General features: G+C 39.5%; 1 protein-coding gene across 3 annotated transcripts in view; it reads left to right on the top strand.

Annotated features, from left to right (window-relative positions):
* ZC3H8 (zinc finger CCCH-type containing 8) overlaps window positions 1-20,254 on the top strand; it is a 41,510-nt gene extending 21,256 nt beyond the window's left edge. For 2 of the 3 annotated variants that reach the window (XM_003277675.3, XM_030827822.1), the window contains 3 exons: window positions 729-838; window positions 1,722-1,769; window positions 18,217-20,254. In XM_003277675.3, coding sequence (XP_003277723.2) covers window positions 729-838; window positions 1,722-1,754 — 143 coding nt within the window. In that variant the 3' untranslated portion in view covers window positions 1,755-1,769; window positions 18,217-20,254. Of the gene's footprint in view, window positions 1-728; window positions 839-1,721; window positions 1,770-8,192; window positions 8,221-18,216 lie in introns of all 3 variants that reach the window. The other variant, XM_030827821.1, reaches the window with a different exon arrangement.
* Window positions 20,255-21,924: the final 1,670 nt, after the last annotated feature.

A 21,924-nucleotide genomic window follows, 5' to 3' on the forward strand; every position in this document is an offset into this window, starting at 1 on the left:
TATTCTGTTGTAAACAAGTCTAATGTACAAAGGGTCCAGATTTGTAAGATATTTATTGTTGTTGACTTTGATTCCTCCACCCCCAAAAGAATGCTTTAAAAATGATCACATTTATCAAGGTATTTAAAATATATACCCCTTTCATATATGAAACATGCCTGTACTCTATTATAAGAATGGATGTGAAGGAAAAAAATGTCCTGTGATAGCCAATAAACTTGATTTATGTACGTAGTCTTTCTAAAATTAGATTTTTTAATGTATTCCAGTTAATTTATTATCTCATACTTTAAATAGAGAAATCCAGTTTCTACTAGTAGGAAAGGTCTTTTTCTTTCTTTCTTTTTTTTTTTTTTGAGACATTATCTTGCTCTGTTTCCCAGGCTGGAGTGCAGTGGCACAATCTTGGTTCACTGCAACCTCCGCCTCCCAGGTTCAAATGATTCTGGTGCCTCAGCCTCCTGAGTAGCTGGGATTACAGGCGTGCCTGCACCACCATGCCCAGCTAATTTTTTTGTATTTTTAGTAGAGGCAAGGTTTTGCCATGTTGGCTAGGTTGGTCTTGAACTCCTGGCCTCAAGTGATCTGCCCACTTGAGTGCTGGGATTACAGGCATGAGCCACTGCGCCTGGCCACAAAGGTCTTTATTTAGGAAAAATAAAGTCATTAAGTTAATAACATTATTTCAATTGGATTAAAACTGTTGTCTTCCTTAACACTTGGGTTACATGAATATCCTTGTAAGTTTTACCATACAGGAACAAAATGTTATCAGGGAGAATATTGCAAGTTTTCTCATGCTCCACTGACTCCTGAAACACAAGAATTGTTGGCTAAAGTAAGTATAATTTTTAATAATCTTTTGTTTTTTCTTTTTTAAGGAATATGTTTGAACTAAGGATGAGAATTTGAAGATAATTAAGGAGAGTGCCTCTTAGGTTAGCATATGGGCTATATTAGGACTGATAAGAATTCAGTTTAAATATTTTTCATTTGTATATGTTTTCTTGTAGCTGAAAGGAAGACGTATATTCACTGCTGATTTAAGTTGGAATGATGTAAAATCTTCAGTGTAATTAGCCATTTTAATAGCTAAACTAAGCTAAACAAAGCAAATCAAATAAGAAAAATAGTATTCCTGTTATAAAGACTCTTGGAAGGAAAGTTACGAGTTACGGGTTTATAAACATTTTAGAATTACATCAAATAATAGTTAAGTAGTAATTTCAAAGTGTTTTCTTCAGATATTCTTTCAGTCTGTGAGAAAAGGTTATTGAAAAATTACAGTCATTTGTATTCTTTCATTTCTCATGTTAGTTGTAGCTAGTCTCTTAAAAATTCAAAAGTATACATGAACATTTAAAAGATTCTTTTGAAGTCAACCACACGTATGATCTTGTGGCAAAATGTTCCCTTAAGCATATGCAAATATTACAAAGTCAAAGGTGCTTGTTTATAGATATTTTTAGGTTGTAAAATATGAATGGTTAATGTGGAATTAGAAGTTGTACCAAATATTTAGTTGTTTATTTGTATGAAATAGATACGGAAAAGTGATATATATAAAATAAGTTTTTCAGTTCCTGTAGTAGTAGTAAATAATATTAGATGATTATTAGGATGAATTTGATTGGAATCATTTGAAAGTTATGAGTGTGACAGTGTACCTGAATTAGACATGAATGCATAAAAATGATTATGTGATTTTTTTTTCATATTAGGTTTTGGATACTGAAAAGAAGTCATGTAAATAAAATAGACATAAAAAGGTAAAATTAGAATTTACCACATTTCTTTTTTTCTTGTCTGAACATCTCCAGAAGTTGGCATGCAACTTCAATAGGGTTCTCAAATAGAAGTATTTTTCTTCTTCCTCCCCCACTAAAAAAGAATTATAAAATATTTGATATATTTACATACCTATATGGATCTACATCAGCCTGCTTCCTTGTGTGGTCTTGTCAGGTATATTTTTGTTCTCCTCTTGTGTTTCTTTGTAGATTTACCAAATACATATAATTCACAAAACAATATATTTAGTTTTGCTTATATTTGGATTTTATCAGACTGTGTCATACTCTCTGTATTAATTGATGACGTGGCTATTTTCACTCAACATTATTCATTCATGTAGATGCATGCAGCTGTCATTCATTTTTACTCCTATGTAACATTTCATTCTATGTTTATATTAGTTATTTAGTCATTCTATTAATGAATATTTAGGTTATTTTCAATTTTTAAAAATACAAACTGTTGTAAATATCCATATACATACCTCTTGGTATGAATGTGCACAAGTTATCCACAGTTTGTGCCAAGGAGTAGAATCATATCATCATAAAATTTAATATAATATCAGTTTTTTCTCAAGTAGTCATACCAGTTTATACTCCTACAAACTGTGTAGAAGAACTCCTGTCACTCTACACTTGCCAGTACTTTATACTGTCAGTACTTTAATTTTAACCGATTTAGTGAATGTAAAAATAGGATCTTGTAACTTAATTTGCATGAAGTACAGCATCTTTTCTTATGCTTACTGGCTTTTGAGTTTCATCTTTGATGAAATGCCTGTTAATGTCTTTTGCCCATGTTTTTATTGGTCTGATTGTCCTTTATACATTGATTTTTATATATTCCTTATATAATTCTTTGTGAGTTATGTGTGGCAGGCCTTCTCCCATTTTGTGGACGGTCTTTTCATTTTTTTTTTTTTTTTGAGGCATCTCAGTGAGTAGAATTACTTATTTTGGGAATCTTTTTGTTTATGGCTAGTTTTGTGTTTTGTGTCTCATTTAAGAAATTATTCCCTATCATGAGGCTGTAAAGTAATTTAACTTTTTTTTTAAGTTTTGGAGCTTTGCTTTTTACATTTATATATTAATCCATTGGGAATTGTATTAACAGTTGGTACAGTAATGGTGCTTAGCAAAAACAACTACAAGGTTCTCAGTAGTGAATAACACAAAGTGCTTATTTTTTATGCATATATAGATTGGCTGGGAGTTGGCTGATCTCATCTGGCCTTGGTTGGGTTGGCTCTGTTTCATATGGCAGATCTGCTGGGACAGTTCTGCCCATACTTATCTAACTCTCCTGGGACCAGTGGGCTAGGTAGGGCATGTTCTTCTCACGGTGTTGGCAGAAACTGAAGAGGGCAAAGCCCTGTTTACAGCACATTTACTTATAACCCATTGGCTAAAGTAAGTCATATGGCCAAGCCCAAAGTCAAGGAGAAGGAAACTGTACTCCACCTTTTGTACTTTACATGTGGGAGGAACTGCTAGAATAAATGAAAAAAGAGTATAACTGTAACTCTAGGGAGAAAAGAAAAAATAATACTAATTGACTTTTTTTAAATGGTATCAGATAGAGGCCTCATACCATTCTTTTTTGTTGTTGTTGTTCCCTTTTTCCCATATGGATAACCAATCTCCCAAGCATTATTTAATTTAATAGACTGCTCTTTCCCCCACTAACCTGTAATACCCCTTTTGGTATATGTCAAGTTTCCATCAAGTGAAGATCTGAAGGTCTGTTTCTGGGATGTCAGTTCTTCTCCATTTGTCTTTTTCTCCAGTATATATTATCTTAATTACTGTAGCAACACTTGTTACTATCAGTCATTTTGATTATAGCTTTTCCAGTAGGAGTGACGCTGTATCTCACTGTAGTTGTAATTTTCATTTCTCAAATGACTGTGAACATCTTTTCATGTGCTTATTGGCCATTAGTCAGTTTAGATCTCTGCCCATTTTAAAATTAGATTGTTTTCGACCGGGCGCCGTGGCTCACTCTTGTAATCCCAGCACTTTGGGAGGCCGAGGCAGGCGGATCACGAGGTCAGAAGATCGAGACCACGGTGAAACCCCGTCTCTACTAAAAATACAAAAAAAATTAGCCGGGCGTGGTGGCGGGCGCCTATAGTCCCAGCTACTCGGAGAGGCTGAGGCAGGAGAATGGCATGAACCCGGGAGGTGGAGCTTGCAGTGAGCCGAGATTGTGCCACTGCACTCCAGCCTGGGCGACAGAGCAAGACTCTGTCTCAAAAAAAAATAAAAAATAAAAAATAAAATTAGATTGTTTTCTTATTGAGTTTTAGGAGTTCTTTACATATGTTGGATACAGATCCTTTATTAGATACATGATTTGCAAATATCCCAATCTGTGGCTTGTCTTATTTTATTAATGGTATCTTTTGAAGCATCAAAGTTTTCATTTTGATGTCATACAGTTTATCAGTTTTTTCTTCTATGGATCATGCTTTCCGTGTTGTAGCTAAGAATTTATTGCCTAACAAAGTCACAAGATTTGCTCTTATGTTTTCTTATAAAAATTTTCTAGTTTTAGCTCTTGTGTTTATGTCTATGATTCATTTTGAGTTAATTTTTAGGAATTGTATGAGTTAAGGGCAAAACTTTTTTTTATATGTAGATATCCAATTGTCCCAGCACTTTTTTTTTTTTTTTTTTTTTTTTTTTTGAGACAGAGTCTCACTCTGTTGCCAGAATGGAGTGCAGTGGCGCAGTCTCGGCTCACTGCAACCTCTGCCTCCCAGGTTGAAGTGATTCTCATGCCTCAGCATCCCGCGTAGCTGGAACTATAGGCGAGTACCACCATGCCTCTAATTTTTGTATTTTTAGTAGAGACAGGCTTTCACCACGTTGGCCAGGTTGGTCTTGAACTCCTGACCTCAGGTGATCTGCCCACCTTGGCCTCCCAAATTCTGGGATTACAAAGGTGAGCCACTGTGCCTGGCCACCAGCACCATTTTAAAAAAAGACTGCCCCTTCCCCCTGACTTGTCTTCACGCCTTTGTCAAAAATCAACCGACTATAAATGTATGGATTTATTTCTGTACTCAGTTGTGTTCCATTGACCTCTATATGTGTGTCCTTATACACTATCACAGTGTCTTGATTACTACAGCTTTGTACTAAGTTTTGAAATAAGGAAGTGTAAGCTGTCTAGCTTTGTTCTACTTTTCAAAGATTGTTTTGGCTACTCTGGATCTTTTGCTTTTCCATATAAGTTTTAAGATCAGCTTGTAAGTTTCTGCAAAAAAACCCATGCTAAGATTTTGATAGGCATTGCATTGCATCTGTGGAAAATTGCACATAGAATTCTGATCTATGAACATAGAATGTCTCTCCATTTATTTAGATCTTCAGTTTCTCTCCGTTTTGTAATTTTCATTGTACAAGTGTACGGTGTACACTTTTTTGTTAATTTATTCCTATTCTGTTTGATGCTATTGAATGGAATTGTCATTTAAACTTTATTTTTAGATTGTTCATTGGTAGTATGTAGAAATAGAATTTATTTTTGTTATTGATCTTGTTTCCCAAGACTTTGAATTCATTTATTAGCTCTAGTAGGTTTTATTTTGTGTGTGCATGTATTCCTTAGGAATTTGTATATATAGGATTATGTTATCTCTTCCTTTTTCTTTGAGACAAAGTCTCACTCTTCTCCCCCAGGCTGGAGTGCAAATGGTGCGATCTCAGTTCACTGCAACCTCGGCCTCCCAGGTTCAAGTGATTCTCCTGCCTCAGCCTCCCGAGTAGCTGGGATTACAGGCATCTGCCACCATGCCCGGCTAATTTTTGTATTTTTAGTAGAGACGGGGTTTCACCATGTTGGCCAGGCTGGTCTCGAACTCCTGACCTCAGGCAATCCACCCACCTTGGCCTCCCAAAGTGCTGGGATTACAGGCGTGAGCCACCGCGCCTGGCTACCTCTTCCTTTCTAACCTTTCTAATGCTTTTTATTTCTTTTGTGCCTGATTTCACTGGCTGAAACCTTCTATACGAGGTTAAATAGAAGTGAGAGCAGATAATGTTGTCTTTGTCCTGATATTTGGCAGAAGCATTCAGTCTTTCACCAATACATAGGATTTTAGCTGTAGGTTTTTATAGATACACTAGTTCAAGGAAGTTCTCTCCTATTTCTAGTTTTTTGAGTACTTTTATCATGGATGAATCTTGGGTTTTATCAAATGATTTCTGTGCATCTGTTGAGATGACCATATAATTTTTCCTCTTATTTTATTCACATGATATATTAGTTGTAAAACAAATCTTGCATTCTTGAGATAAACCCCACTTGGTCATGTTGTATATAATTTATTATTGGATTTCATTTGCTAATATTTTATTAAGGATTTTTACATCTTTTTCATGTTTATGAGGGATATTCATGTGTAGCTTTCTTTTCTTGTGATGGCTTTTTCTGGCTTTCGTATCAAGGTAATACTGGCCTCCTAGAATGAGTTGAAAGGTGTTCCAGCTTCTTCTATTTTCTGGAAGAATTCATGAAAATTTGTTATTATTTCTCCTTTAATTCACCAGTAAGACAACTGGGCCTGAGCTTTTTTTTTTTTTTTTTTTTTTTTTTTGAGACAGAGTCTCACTGTGTTGCCCAGGCTGGAGTGCAGTGGCACAATCTTGGCTCACTGCAAACTCTGCCTCCTGGGTTCATGCCATTCTCCTGCCTCAGCCTCCTGAGTAGCTGGGACTACAGGCGCCCGCCACCATGCCCGGCTAATTTTTTTGTATTTTTAGTAGAGATGGGATTTCACCGTGTTAGCCAGGATGGTCTCGATATCCTGACCTTGTGATCTACCTGCCTCGGCCTCCCAAAGTGCTGGGATTACAGGCGTGAGCTACCGTGCCCAGCCGCTTTTTTTTTTTTAATTAGAAGATTTTACATAACAGATTCAATTTCTGTCCTTGTTATAAGTTTATTCAGGTTTTTCTTTTTTAAAAAACATCAGCTTTGGTAATTTGTATCTTTCCATTAATTTTGCTATTTCATCTAAGTTGTCTACTTTGTTGGCGTAAATTTATTTATAGTATTGTCTTATAATCCTTTTGAATTCTGTATCATAAAGAGATTTTCTTTTTTTTTTGAGATGAAGTCTTGCTGTGTTGCCTAGGCTGGAGTGCAGTGGCACAATCTCAACTCACTGCAACCTCTACCTCTTGGGTTCAAGCGATTCTCCTGCCTCAGCTTCCCAAGTAGCTGGGATTACAGGTGTGCGCCACCACACCTGGCTAATTTTTGTATTTTTAGTAGAGATGGGGTTTCACCGTGTTGGCCAGGCTGGTCTCGAGGCTCCTGACCTCAGGTGATCCACTTGCCTTGGCCTCCCGAAGTGCTGGGATTACAGACGTGAGCCACCACGCTCACTCTGTTGTCCAGGCTGGAGTGCGGTGGCATGATCTTGGCTCACTACAACTTCCATCTCCTAGGTTCAAGTGATTCTCCTGCCTCAGCCTCCTGAGTAGCTGGGACTACAAGCACTTACCATCATGCCCAGCTAATTTTTGTATTTTTAGTAGAGACTGAGTTTCACCATGTTGGCCAGGCTGGTCTCGAACTCCTGACCTCAAGTGATCTGCCCGGCTCAGCCTCCCATAGTGTTGGGATTACAGGCATGAGGCACTGTGCCTGGCCAGCTTTGTGACATTGAGGCTTTTAATCTATGAATATGTTGACTGTAGTCTTTTTTTAGACATAGGGTCTTGCTCTGTTGCCTAGGCTGGAGTGCAGTGGCACAATCATAGCTCACTTTAGCCTTGAGCTCCTGGGCTCAAGCAATCCTTCTACCTAAGCCTCCCAAGTAGCTGGGACTGCAGGTGTGTGCTACCACACCTGGCTAATTGTTGTCTATAGTCTTTCAAAATGTCTTTTGATAACATTTTATTATTTTCCCCAGTGGGTTGCATATTTTTGTTAGTTTTTTTGTTAACAATTAACTATTTTGAGGTATACAGAACAGTCAATAAATTGCACCCATTTTAAATGCACACATACAAAATAAAACCTACTAGAGTTAATAAACAAATTCAGCAAAGTCTCGGGAAACAAGATCAATACACAAAAATAAATTCTGTTTCTACATACTACCAGTGAACAATCTCAAAATGAAGTTTAAACAACAATTTCATACAGTAGCCTCAAACAGAATAAAATAGGAATAAATTAAAAAGGTGTACACTTGTACACTGAAAATTACAAAACTGAGAGAAACTGAAGATCTAAATAAATGGAGAGTATACAATTCAATGAGTTTTGACACATGTATAACCATGTGGCTACCACCACAAACAATAAATAGGACATTCCGTCACCCCAGAATGTTCCCTGTGACACTTTACTACAATTCATTCTTCTCCTTTTCTCAGACCTCAGGCATCCACTGGTATTCGTTCAGTAAGTATCGATTAGTTTCGCCTGTTCTAGAATTTCATATAAGCAGAATTATATAGTCTCCACTCTTGTGTCTTTTGCTCAGTATGGTGTTTTCAAGCTTCCTGTTTTTATGTATATTAGCAGCACACTTCTCTTTATTGCTGAATTGTATTCTTTTGTATGGATATACTTGTTTATTCATCTGTTGATGGACATTTGAATATTATAAATAAAGCTTCAGTGAACATTTATGTTCAAGTCTCTGAGGCAATGTAATTTGAAATAAAAGCAATGATAGTGTATTTTTGTCCTGGGTTTTAAAGAGACTGCTATTAATATTTTCCCCACTGAATACAATGTGTCCTGCAATTTTCTGGTAGAAACTCTGTCAAGTTAATGAAATTCTCTTCAAATTGTAGCTTGGTAAGAGTTGTTGGACTTTTTGTTTCTTTGTTTTCTAATCATGAAGATTATGTTGACTTTTTTGGAATTCTTTTTGACATGACCAGAGTTTTTCTTTTTATTCTGCCAAAGGAACAGATTATATCTATGCATTTAAAAATACTAAGCCACCCTTACATTCCTGATTATAAATGTGAAGTTTTCAAATATCATTAATATTATGCCAAAATATTAATGCCTTTTGAGACACGGTCTCACTCTGTCACCTAAGCTGGAGTGCAGTGGCGTTATCTCAGCTCACCACAACCTCTGCCTCCCAGGCTCAAGCAATTCTCCTGCCTCAGCCTCCTGGGTAGCTGGGATTACAGGCACCTACCACCCTGGCTAATTTTTGTATTTTTAGTAGAGATGGGGTTTCACCATTTTGGCTAGCCTGGTCTCAAACTACTGACCTCAAATGATCCACCTGCCTTGGCCTCCCAAAGTGCTGGGATTACAGGGCGTGAGCTGCCGTGCCTGGCCTTTATTCCTTATATTGATTATTTGTGCCTTCTGTTTTTCTTCATCAATTAATCTGCAGTTTTGTAGTTACATTATTCTCTAGAAAGAACCAACTTTGCTTTCTTTAATTCTATTTTATACTAATTTTCTATTTCATCAATTTATCTTCTAGATTATATCAGTCCTTTTACATTGTTTGGGCTTATTTTGCCCAAAGATTGATTGTTAGCATTTCTTCTTTCTTAGCACATCTAAACCTATACATTTCTCTTAATGTAGTACTTTACTTACATCCCCAAAGTTTTTTAAATTAAATATTCTTATAAAAGTAATATATGCAGATAGTTTAAAAAGTCAAGAGGTTATACAAGAATTATCATGGAAAAACAGCAGTCCTTCATATCATGATTATTTTTGTAGATGCTAAAAAAGCTTTCTGCTAAATTCAACACTCATTTCTTTTGTTTTTTATGGCTTTATTTATTTTATTCTATTCTTGAGGATTGTTTGTGTGTTTCTAGGAATTTGTCCATTACATCTAAATTAATATATTGACATGCGATTGTTCATATTATTCCTTCTTTAAATATTCTTTACTTTTTTTTTTTCTTTTTTTAAATTGTACTTTAAGTTTTAGGGTACATGTGCACAATGTGCAGGTATCTCCTAATGGTATCCCTCCCCACTTCCCCTACCCCACGACAGGCCCCAGTGTGTGATGTTCCCTACCCTGTGTCCAAGTGTTCTCATTGTTCAATTCCCACCTATGAGTGAGAACATGCAGTCAACACTTATTTCTTATTTAAAAAAAAAACTAAAGAAAATAGGAATAGATGGATACATACTTTAAAAGATTTTATTGTGATAAAATACACATAATATTTACCATCTTAACCATTTGTAAATGTACAGTTAAGTAATGTTAAGTTCATTCATATAGTTTTGAAACCAATACCACCACATATATCACCAGAGCTCATGTTTTTAATCTCAAAACTAAAACCCTGTATCCATTAAACAAAAACTCCCCATTTCCTCGTCTTCAAGGCCTTGACAACTACCATCTTGTTTTCTGTCTCTTGTGATTTTGACTACTTTAGACATCTCATATAAGTGAAATCATACAGTATGTCCTTTTTTTATCTCATATAAATGAAATCATACAGTTTGTCCTTTTTGACAGACATTTCTGTCACCACCATCCTATTTTCTGTCCCTTGTGATTTTGACGAATTTAGGTATCTCATATAAGTGAAATCATATATTATCTGTCCTTCTTGACAGACTTATTTCATTTAGCATAATGTCGTCAAGATTCATCCATATTGTAGCATGTCAGAATTTCTTCTTTTTTTTAGGGCCCAGCCTCCTTTTGCCCTGGAAACACCCAGACAGCAGGGCAGGCAACTCCACCCACCCCCCACCTCTTGTAGCCAGACAGGCCAGGCCACACCTGCTAGAGCTTCCAACCCAGTGGTCCCACTTCTACCTGAACTCTGCAGGCAGGTGCAACTCCATGTTTACCCAAGAAGTACACAGACAACAGATTAGGGCTGACCTAGCAAGGATACAACCTATCTGTCAACTGAGGTTCCTGTCTGAGGGACAGCCCCATGGACAAGAACACTCAACAAAAGAAACACGGGCACAGAGACAGTAATCAGAGAGGGCTCCTCCAAGACCCAGGAGCAGGCTAGAATCTAAGCCAGTCAACTGAACCCACCTTATACTGTAATCAAACCCCCAAGGTTATCAAGAAGAAAAAAAGCAAAAAATCCACCCAAAGGACAGCAACTTCAAAGACTGAAGAACATCAGCCAATATAAATGAGAAAGAACCAGCATAAGAACTCTGGCAACTCAAAAAGCCAGAGTGCCTTCTTACCTCCAAATGACTGTACCAGTTCCCTAGGAATGGTTATTAACCAGGTTGAAATTTCTGAAATGTCACAAATAGAATTCAGAATATGGATAGGAACAAAGATCAATGACATACAGGAGATAGTCAACCCAATCCAAGAAATCTAAGGATTACAATAAAACAATACAGGAGGTGATAGACCAAATGACCATCATAAGAAAGAACCAAACTGACCTGATAGAGCTGAAAAACACACTAGAAGAATTTCACAGTGCAATCTCAAGTTATCAGCAGAATCAACCAAGCTGAAGAAGGAATCTCAGAGCTGGAAGACTGGCTCTGCAAAATACCTCAGTCAGACAAAAATAAAGTAAAAACAATAAAGAAGACTGTATTCGTTCATGCATTGCTATAAAGAAATACCTTAGACTGGGTAATTTATAAAGAAAAGGGGTTTAATTAGCTCATGGTTCCACAGGCTGTACAGGAAGCATGGAGGCATCTGCTTCTGAGGAGGCCTCAGGAAACTTACAGACATGGCAGAAGGTGAATGAGGAGCCAGCATGTCGCATGGCCAGCAAGAGAGAGTGGGGAGGAGCTACACACTTTTAAACAACCATATCTTGTGAGCATTCACTCACTATCACTAGGACAGTACCAAGGGGGATGGTGCTAAACCATTCATGAGAAATGTGCCCCCATGATGCAGTCACCTCCCCACCTTCAACATTGGGGATTACAATTCAACATGTAAGAGCAGGGACATAGATTCAAACCATATCAAAGACTGAACAAAACCTCTGAGAAATATGAAATTATGTAAAGAAACCAAATCTATGACTCATTTCCATCCCTGAAAGAGAGGAAGAGAAACCGAGCAACTTGGAAAACATATTTCAGGATATTGTCCATGAAAATTTCCCCAACCTTGCTAGAGAGGCCAACATTCAAGTTCAGGAAATACAGAGAACCTCTGCAAAATTCTACACAAGAAGATCATCCTCATGACACATAGTCATCAGATTCTCCAAGGTCAAAATGAAAGAAAAAACGGTTAAGGGCAGCTGGAGAGAAGGGGCAGGTCACCTACAAAGGGATCTTTTTTGTTGGTTTTTGAGACGGAGTTTCACTCTTTTTGCTCAGGCTGAAGTGCAATGGCACAGTCTCAGCTCACCACAACCTCTGCCTCCCAGGTTCAAGTGATTCTTTTGCCTCAGCATTCTGAGTAGCTGGGATTACAGGCATGCACCACCATGCCTGGCTCATTTTCTATTTTTAATGGAGATGGGGTTTCTCCATGTTGGTGAGGCTGGCCTCGATCTCCGGAGCTCAGGTGATCCACCTGCCTTGGCCTCCCGAAGTGTTGGGATCACAGGTGTGAGCCACCGCTCCCGGCCCTACAAAGGGGTCTTTAGGCTAACAGCAGACCTATCAGCAGCAACCCTACAAGCCAGAAGATATTAGAGGCCTATATTCAGCAGTCTTAATTTTCAACCAAGAATTTTATATCCAGCCAAACTAAGTTTCATAAGCAAAGGAAAATTAAATCCTTTTCAGACAAGCAAAGGCTAGGGGAATTTGTTACCGCCAGACCTGCCTTACAAGAGGTCCTGAAGGGAGTGCTAAATATGGGAAGTAAAGACCATTGCTGGCCACTGCAAAAACACACTTAAAAGTACATAGGCCAGTGACACTATAATGCAGCCACACAAACATGCCTGCATAATAACCAGCTAACAATGTTATGACAGGATCAAATCTGCATGTATCAATACTAACCTTGAATGTAAATAGGCTACACACTCCAGTTAAAAGGCACAGACTGGAAAGTTGATATAGAAACCCCAATGGTATGCTGTCTTCAGGAGGACCATCTCACATGCAGTGACACCCTTAGGCTCAAAGTAAAGGAATGGAGAAAAATCTACTAAGCAAATGGAAAGCATAAAAAGACAGGAGTTGGCTATTCTAATTTCAGGCAAAACAGACTTTAAACCAACAAAGATTTTTAAAGACCTATGAAGTGACTTAAATAACCACGCAATAATAGTGGGAGACATTAAACACTTCACTCACAGTATTAGATCATTGAGGTAGAAAAGTAACAAAGATGTTTGGGACCTGAACTCTATACTTGAACAAATGGACCTAGTAGACATCTACAGAACTCTCCACCCAAAAACATCAGAATGTACATTCTGCTTATCTGCACGTGACACATACTCTAAAACTGACGATACAACCAGGCATAAAATAATCCTCAGCAAATTAAAAAAAAAAGTCACCCCACTCACACTCTCAGACCACTGTGCAAGAAAAGTAGAAATCAATGCTAAGAAAATCACTCAAAACTATACAATTACATGGAAGTTAACCTGGTCCTGAATGACTTCTGGGTAAATAATGTTGTAAATAATGTTGTGAAGACTTTCCCGTATCTTTTCCTCTATGAGCTTTATAGATTTAGCATTTACATTTATGTCTTTGATCCATTTTGTGTTAATTTGTGTATGTTGTCTAAGACAATGGTCCAACTTCATTGTTTTGCATGAGGAGATCCAGTTTTCCTAGCACCATTTGTTGAAAGACTGTCCTTCCTTCATTGAATGGTCTTGGTACTTTTGTCAACAGTTATTTACCACAGATGTGAGGGTTTATTTCTACCCTCTCCACTGTGTTCCATTGCTCTATATGTCTATCTTTTGTGCTGTTAGCACACTGTTTTGATTACTGTCACTTTGTATTGAACTCAGGAAGTGTGAGTCCCCCAAATTTGTTCTTTTTCAAGATTTTTTTTTTGGCTATTTGTTCCTTCAGATCCCATATGAATTTTAAGGTGGATTTTTCTATTTCTGGAAAAAAACATCAATTTGAATTTGATAGAGATTGCATTGAATACATAGATTGCTTTGGGCAGTAATAACATCTTAACAATATTGTCTTCCAGTCCATTAACATGGGATGTCTTTCCATTTATTTGTGTGCCCTTGATTTCTTTCAGCAGTGTTTTATAGTTTCTATTACACAAGTCTCACCTCCTTGATTAAACTAATTCCTAAGTACATTTGGCCCTTGAACAACAGAGGAGTTAGGATTACTGACCCCTGCAGTAAAATCTGCATATATAGATGCAGTCAAAAATCTGCATATAACTTTTCACTCCTCAAAATCATAACTAATAATAGCCTACTGTTGACGGGAAGCCTTACCAAGAACATAAACAGTCGATTAACACATAAGTAAACTCTCTCTCTATATATATATATATTTCCAAATTGTAGTGAATCCCCAAAAAATTTTCCAATGTATTTATTGAAATCTATATATAAGTGGATTCATACAGTTCAAACTTGTGTTGTTCAAGAGTCAACTGTATTCTATTGTTTTTGGGTACGGTAAATGGAATTGTTTTAATTTCCTTTTTAGACTGTTCATTGTTAGGGTGTAGAAATACACCTGATTATTGTGTGTTGAGGTTTTCTACATAGAAGATCATTGGGGGGATACTTTTTTAACATGATAAAATATGCTATACCTTAATAGGAATGCATCATACTCAATAGGGCAAACAGTAGAGGCATTTCCACTAGAGGAGTCTATGTTCCATTGAGACTGCCTGGTTTCTAAACCTTGAGTAGAGTTCCCTTCTGAAAACATCTGCCTTTGGGGTGAGGTTCATTTAAGAATGTCCTTGATGAAGCAATAACAATTATTAATGTTATTAAACCTCACATACCATCTTTTCAATATTATGCCTAGCAGAATGGGAAGATATATACAGTACTTCTGCAACTGTATTCCTAAGAAAAGTACATGTGCTGTTTATCTGAGTTGCAAGCTGAATGAGTTGTTTTTCATGACTGCTATTTTTACTTGAAAGAACAACTGAGAGCTGGGTGTGCTGGTATGAGCCTGTAATGCCAGCTGCTGTGGAGGTGGAGGCAGGAGTTTGAATTCAGGTCCAGCCTGGGTAACACAATAAGACCCTATCTCTACAAAAACAAAAAACACACAAGAAACCAGACACACATACAAACACAAACAAACAAAACCAAGGGGCAAAATTTTTTTTCAGATATAGATGTTTGACAGGAACTTTTTCAGAAATGAACAGAGTGACCCTGTTCCTTTGAGGAGGACAACTGAAAATATTTGTCGTCAATGATAAAATTCAAGCTTTTAAGCAAAAATTATAATTTTAGAACATTTGATCTGTCCCTGTGAGCTTGAAAGCTTTCCTGTACCTAAAGACTGTTTTGGCAAGATTCATTGGTGATATTAAACAATGTGACTTTTTAAAAACACTGTACTATATAATGAAACGTGGAAGATCTGCATAGATTAGTAAACTGATATTTTCCAAATAAACAGTGCACAATATGACAAACTTACACATGCATAAAGCACCCATCCAGCCTACAAAGACCCATGGATTTTAATGTAACAGTATAAAAAGTTCATTGATGTGGTTTCAGATGTTATACTGCAACTTGAAAATGTTTCCATTTGCTTTTAATATTCATTTGCCCGTCACTTTATTTTTAGCTTTTCTGTTTTTTTTTTTTTTTTTTTGAGATGGAGTCACCCAGGCTTGAATGAAGTGGCAAGATCTTCGCTCACTGCAACCTCTGCCTCCTGGGTTCAAGCGATTCTCATGTCTCAGCCTCCTGAATAGCTGGGATTACAGGCATGTGCCACCATGTCTGGCTAATTTTTTTGTATTTTTAGTAGAGACGGGGTTTCACCATGTTGGCCAGGCTGGTCTTGAACTCCTTACCTCAAGTGGTCCACCCGCGCTGGTCTCCCAAAAGAAGTGCTGGGATTACAGGTGTGAGCCACCATACCCGGTCTATTTTTAGCTTTTCTGAATAATTTTTAGGTTTGTTTCTTGTATGCAACATATGTAGTTGGGTTTTGCTCTGCAGGCTGAACCAAAAATCTTTTGATAAGTGGATTAAGACCGTTCACATTTATTGAAATGACCAAATGTTTGGTTTAGTTTCTGTCATTTTATGGTTACTGTGTTTCTTTCTCTATAATGTGTTTTGTTTTCTATTAAATTTTTCTTTTTTCATCTCATTTTTTGTTCTCTTTCTGCTTTTGTCTGATGTTTATCATGTTTCCATTTAAATTTATTCTTTCTTGTAGTATAGTCTTCATTTGTAATATGATTTTTTCTTTTTTTATTTTTTTTGCACACAAAACAAACATTTTCTAAAAGTACATACGAACAAAAAAGATGCATATCAAACATATTAGGAAGGTTGCACATGGGAAGACGGGGAATAGAAATGGGGGGTGGGAATTAAAATAAATAAGAGAGGGACTTTGTATGGATCAATGATAATAACTCAATCCTCTATTTGACAAAGAAGAAGGAGAAGGAAGAGGAAGAAAAAGAAAGTGGGATAAAGGATCAGAAAGGCAGGAAAATAGAAAAAAATAGAGTATGACTCCAGGGTAGACCTGTTTTGTTGTCGCTTGGTTCGTTGGTTGGTTTGACAGTTGTATTTTTCATATGTTTAGCTATATTGGCCAGGCTGGTCTCGAGCTCCTAGCCTCAAGTGATCAACCCGCCCCAGCCTCCCAGAGTACTGGGACTACAGGCGTGAGCCACCACATCCAGCCCCCACATTGCTTCTGGCCTTGTGGTAGACCTCCCAGACGGGGCAGCCGGGCAGAGGCGCTCCCCACATCCCAGACGGGGCGGCCAGACAGAGGTGCTCCTCACTTCCCAGACGGGGTGGCGGCCGGGCAGAGGGGCTCCTCACTTCCCAGACGGGGGCGGCCGGGCAGAGGGGCCCCTCACTCCCAGAGGGGTGGCCGGGCAGGGGCCCCTCACTTCCCAGACGGGGCGGCCGGGCAGGGGCGCTCCTCACTTCCCAGACGGGGCGGCCGCGCAGGGGCGCTCCTCACTTCCCAGACGGGGCGGCCGCGCAGGGGCGCTCCTCACTTCCCAGACGGGGCGGCCGCGCAGGGGCGCCCTCACTCCCAGACGGGGCGGCCGCGCAGGGCGCCCTCACTCCCAGACGGGGCGGCCGCGCAGGGGCGCCCCTCACCTCCCAGACGGGGCGGCCGCGCAGGGCGCCCTCACTCCCAGACGGGGCGCCGCGCAGGGGCGCCCTCACTCCCAGACGGGGCCGCCGCGCAGGGGCGCCTCTCACCTCCCAGACGGGGCGGCCGCGCAGGGGCGCTCCTCACCTCCCAGACGGGGCGGCCGCGCAGGGGCGCTCCTCACTTCCCAGACGGGGCGGCCGCGCAGAGGGGCTCCTCACTTCCCAGACGGGGCGGCCGGGCAGAGTCGCTCCTCACATCCCAGACGATGGGCGGCCGGGCAGAGGCGCTCCTCACTTCCTAGACGGGGTGGCGGCCGGGCAGAGGCGCTCCTCACCTCCCAGATGGGGCGGCCCGGCAGAGGAGCTCCTCATAACCCAGACGATGGGCGGCCAGGCAGAGACGCTCCAGACCTCCCAGACGGGGCGGCGGCCAGGCAGAGGCTGCAATCCCAGCACCCTGGGAGGCCAAGGCAGGCGGCTGGGAGGCGGAGGCTGCAGCGAGCCAAGACGACGCCACCGCACTCCAGCCCGGGCAACACCGAGCACCGAATGAGTGAGCCTCCGTCTGCAGTCCCAGCACCTCGGGAGGCAGAGGCGGGCAGAGCACTGGAGGTCAGGAGCTGGAGACCAGCCTGGCCGACATGGCGAAACCGCGCCTCCAGCCAAAGGAGAAAAACCAGGGAGGGGTGGTGGCGCGCGGCGGTAATCCCAGGCGGCCCGCAGGTCAGGGCAGGAGAATCCCGGGAGCCGGACGCAGGGAGTCCGCAGCGAGCTGAGTTCACTCCAGCCTAGGTCACAGAGGAAAGAAGAAAAGAAAGAGAAAGAAAGAAAGAGAGAGAGAGAGAAAGAGAAAGAAAGAAAGAAAAGGAAAGAAAGGAAAGAAGAAAGAAAGAAAGAAAGGAAGGCAGGAAGGCAGGGTAATTTTTTTTTTCTTGTTTGCCATTTCTGAGGTTAGTCAACTCTTGTGTCATTATTTGTATTTTTTTTTTTGCTTCAGTTCTTAGTTTTTGAATTTCAATTCGGAATGTTCTTTAATTTTCCCAAAGAGGGGTGTTTAATTCAGTTTGGATTTTTGCTTGTTTTCTTCAGCTATGTTTTTTGTTGTTGTTGTTTTGGGAGATGAGAGCTGGGAGTAAGGGTGGCTAAGCTGGTAATTTTCATGAGCTGATGTGTTTTTGTTCTCTGTTTTCTTCTGTAGGTAGCAATGTACAGATAAAAGAGTACTTAACGCCCATGCCTGTTCAAGACTGTTCAAGACTGGTGATTTGGAGTAGTTTACAAGATTCCTCATTCAGAGTGCCCTCTTGTGTGACTGGGGTGATGTTCAGCTTCCATAATGGATGGGACAGAGAGCTGGGATCTAATGTACAAGTGAAGGGCTTGGTCTTCACTGAGACATTCCAGCCATTGGAATAGGAGAGGAGCATATATGGCAGAGATGATGGCTGGTGGGTAAATGTGATAGTAAATTGTAGAAACCTCTTCTGATTGATTGGATTTCCTTAATAAAATAGGAAGCAAGGTTAGGCTGAGTGAGGGTGGGTGAAGAGGTAGAGGAAGTTTGAGGAGAGAGAACTGCTCAGAAGACATTGGTAGATGGACCATAAAAACAGAGTTAGTTCTCTTTATGACATTAAATAGTTTCACAACATATTTTTAATGGTTGTTCACAATTTCATTTTAGGGCTTAAAATAAATTATGGTTCTATGATTTTTTTAAACCAGTTTCCTATTGTTAGACATTTGTTTCAAGTTTCTTACTATTATAAATAAAGTGAAACAATATCTCTTACTATACCATTTCTAAATTTAGAGTTCCTAACTTTTCTGTTGTTAAAATATAAGAATATTTATCTTTCTCATTGGTTTATAAACTGTAGTCAGATTATACACTTGTGTGAATTACAAACTTTAGGATTGTGATGGATCATTAACACAAGATTCAAATACAAATGTTCCAAGTACAAATAATAATAATGAGATTCTAAATATGCAGTTGTATATAGTAATATTATTATTAGACAAATACCATGAAATGGAAACTTGTCATTATATTGTTTTATTGCTGGGAAAAGTATTACCAACTTGCTGGACATACAGAGTACACCAAAGCTAGTGATACTTCTTAGCAAAGTCCTATTTGAAAATAGGAATCAAAGTTATTTTCATTGTTATCTAATCCTGCTAAAGCAAGAAAGGGAATTGCATATACTCCAAGCAAAGGTTTATCAGACAAGACCAAAGAAAGCAGGAAACAAGGGTAAATCCTAGGCCCTGAGAAACAGGAAACTGAGGAATGGAGAGCAAGTCATCTCTCAATGCCCTTTTGCTGTCTGCCCAGGTTGATTGGTTCACTTCCCAGCTGTGGCTCAGGAGGAGGGCAAGGCACTTCTTATTTAAGTCTCATAATAACCTTATAAGGTGGATAATGCAATTCATTGCATAGAAAGGGAATAAATAGGAATACTTAATTTTTTAATTTTCATGAGCCTTGTCAATACTTGTAATTAATCTTATACTACAGTCTAGCAGTTTATTTCCTAATATTACCTCATGTATAGTTTGATACTTATGAAGTATAGATTTTATATATAAAGTTTATATATAAGGAAAAAAAAACAATTCTTATATTCCTGAGGCAGTACCCGTCTCACTTGTAAACTTAAAAGACACAGCAGAGATTTGAGGGACTCAGAAGTCAAATAGAGTAGGTTAAAAACCTCTTATTTTTCAAATAATTGTTTTAAGAAACAAGCGTACCTGTGTCAGTGAAATAACTTGTGTTAAATCAAGTTAGGAGAGAGAGATTCTCATGAATGTGTCCTGTGTTGTCAAAGCAGCTGATAGCCTGGGGGTCTCTCCTACCTGGGTTATGGCAGCACCTCACAGCCAATCGCTGGCCTCCATGCTCCCCTTTCCTCTGTACAGTTTGCTCTGGTTCCTCAGAGCAGATTTCCGAGTATACTGCTTCAGCCATGCCCCCACTGTGCCGTTCCCTGAACCAAGAGCCATTTCTCTCAAGAGCCATTCGTCCAAAGTTCTCTATCACCTAGCCATTGTAGCCATACCAAGCCAGGCTTCCTACTTCCCTCTGCTCTCCTTGGTTTCCCTCTGTGAAGTAAATCTCACTGACCCTTGATGCAACTCCAAGCATATATAAGATATATATATAATAAAACCATGGTCTAAAAAATTCAAACCAGGAGAAATAAAGCAAGAAAGTTGTATGGGAAAAATCTGCACAGATTTATTTGGCCCTCATGGTTTTCATGGCTCTATTAAATTTATCCCTGACCATCTTTAAAGCCAAAGCAAACAGGATAAAGTGATCAACTACTTACCTCTCAATATCAGAAAGGAGGCAGGAGGCAAAAACCTCTCAATAATTTCATAAAAACAATTCTTATATGGGTGTTCATTATGGAAATCACAGAATAGAATGGACAGAATTCTGATTTCTAAAATTCTGTGTGACAGGTTTCATATGGGTCTTTTCATGGTCAGTTACTAAAAGCCACATAATAGTAGAACTCAATTTTTTTTTTTTTTTTTGACAGTCTTGCTTTGTCGCCCAGGCTGGAGTGCAGTGGTGCGATCTTGGCTCACTGCAACCTCCGCCTCCCGGGTTCAAGCAATTCTCCTGCCTCAGCCTCCCAAGTAGCTGGGACTACAGGCGCACGCCACCACGCCCGGCTAATTTTTTGTATTTTTAGTAGAGACAGGGTTTCACCATGTTAGCCAGGATGGTCTTGATCTCCTGACCTCGTGATCTGCCCACCTCGGCCTCCCAAAGTGCTGGGATTACAGGCATGAGCCACTGCGCCCAGGCAGAACTCAATTTTTATCTGTTGGTGAGATAATATAGGTCAAGTATGTAGCCTTTTGCTGTTTTGACTTGATCCAATTGTAGAACTTTAGGAATTCAGACCTAGAGATGTTAAATGACTCTCCCCTGTTTTAATAGGTTTCCTGACTGTGAGCGTAATTGTCTCAGTTCACTGACTAGTTTCTTTTAAGCATAACCATTGGGAGGTCACATGCAAGGATTTCTTCAGGCTAGGTGCAGTGGCTCACACCTTTAATCTCGGCACTTTGGGAGGCCAAGTCAGGAGGATCACTTGAGTCCAGGAGTTTCAGACCAGCCTTGGCAACATAGCAAGATCTCATCTTTACAAAAAGTTTTAAAATTAGCCAGGCATGGAGGTGCACACCTTGAGTCTCAGCTACTTAGGAGTCTGAGGCAGGAGGATCACTTGAGCCCATGAATTCAAGGTTGCAGTGAGTTCTGATTGTGCCACTGCACTCCAGCCTGGGCGACAGAGCCTTGTCTCTTTAAAACAAAAAAGGAATTTCTTCTGAGTTGTGCTTGCTGAAGTCAAAATACTAGGTGATTTGGTGATGTACCTAATGAGCATGGGGCTCCTCCTGCCAATTAAAAGCACAGACATCACATTTGGAGTTTGGCGAGATCAGAATATCTTAGGTTGGGCAGAACGCTAGGATTGTGTCTATGCATTTTAAATCTATTTTTAATCTCTATCACAATCTTATAATAAGGATTATGGCACCAGAATGGAGGCAGCTGCCTTAAGATTTCAAGGGGTGCTAGCTGAAGATAACAGAGAGGAAAGTTGGGAAGAGGCTGGATCCTTGATAACAGCTGAGCCATGGACTTAACCAGTCTTAGAGGAGAGATACCCCACCTTCAGATTTCATGTCATACCACCTGAAATGATATCTTTTCATTATTGCTGAAGCCATTTTGATTTGGGTTGTCTACTATGCTACCTGCAGCCAAAGGAAAACTAATAAATGTGAACCAAGAAGCAAATCTACATTCTTCTTCCCAAAGTCCGTGTTTCTCCCCCTCACCAACCTCTTCATCAAAAACTACGTTCATTGTATT

This window comes from Nomascus leucogenys, chromosome 14 (genome assembly GCF_006542625.1).
Source record: "Nomascus leucogenys isolate Asia chromosome 14, Asia_NLE_v1, whole genome shotgun sequence".
Classification (NCBI taxonomy): domain Eukaryota; kingdom Metazoa; phylum Chordata; class Mammalia; order Primates; family Hylobatidae; genus Nomascus; species Nomascus leucogenys.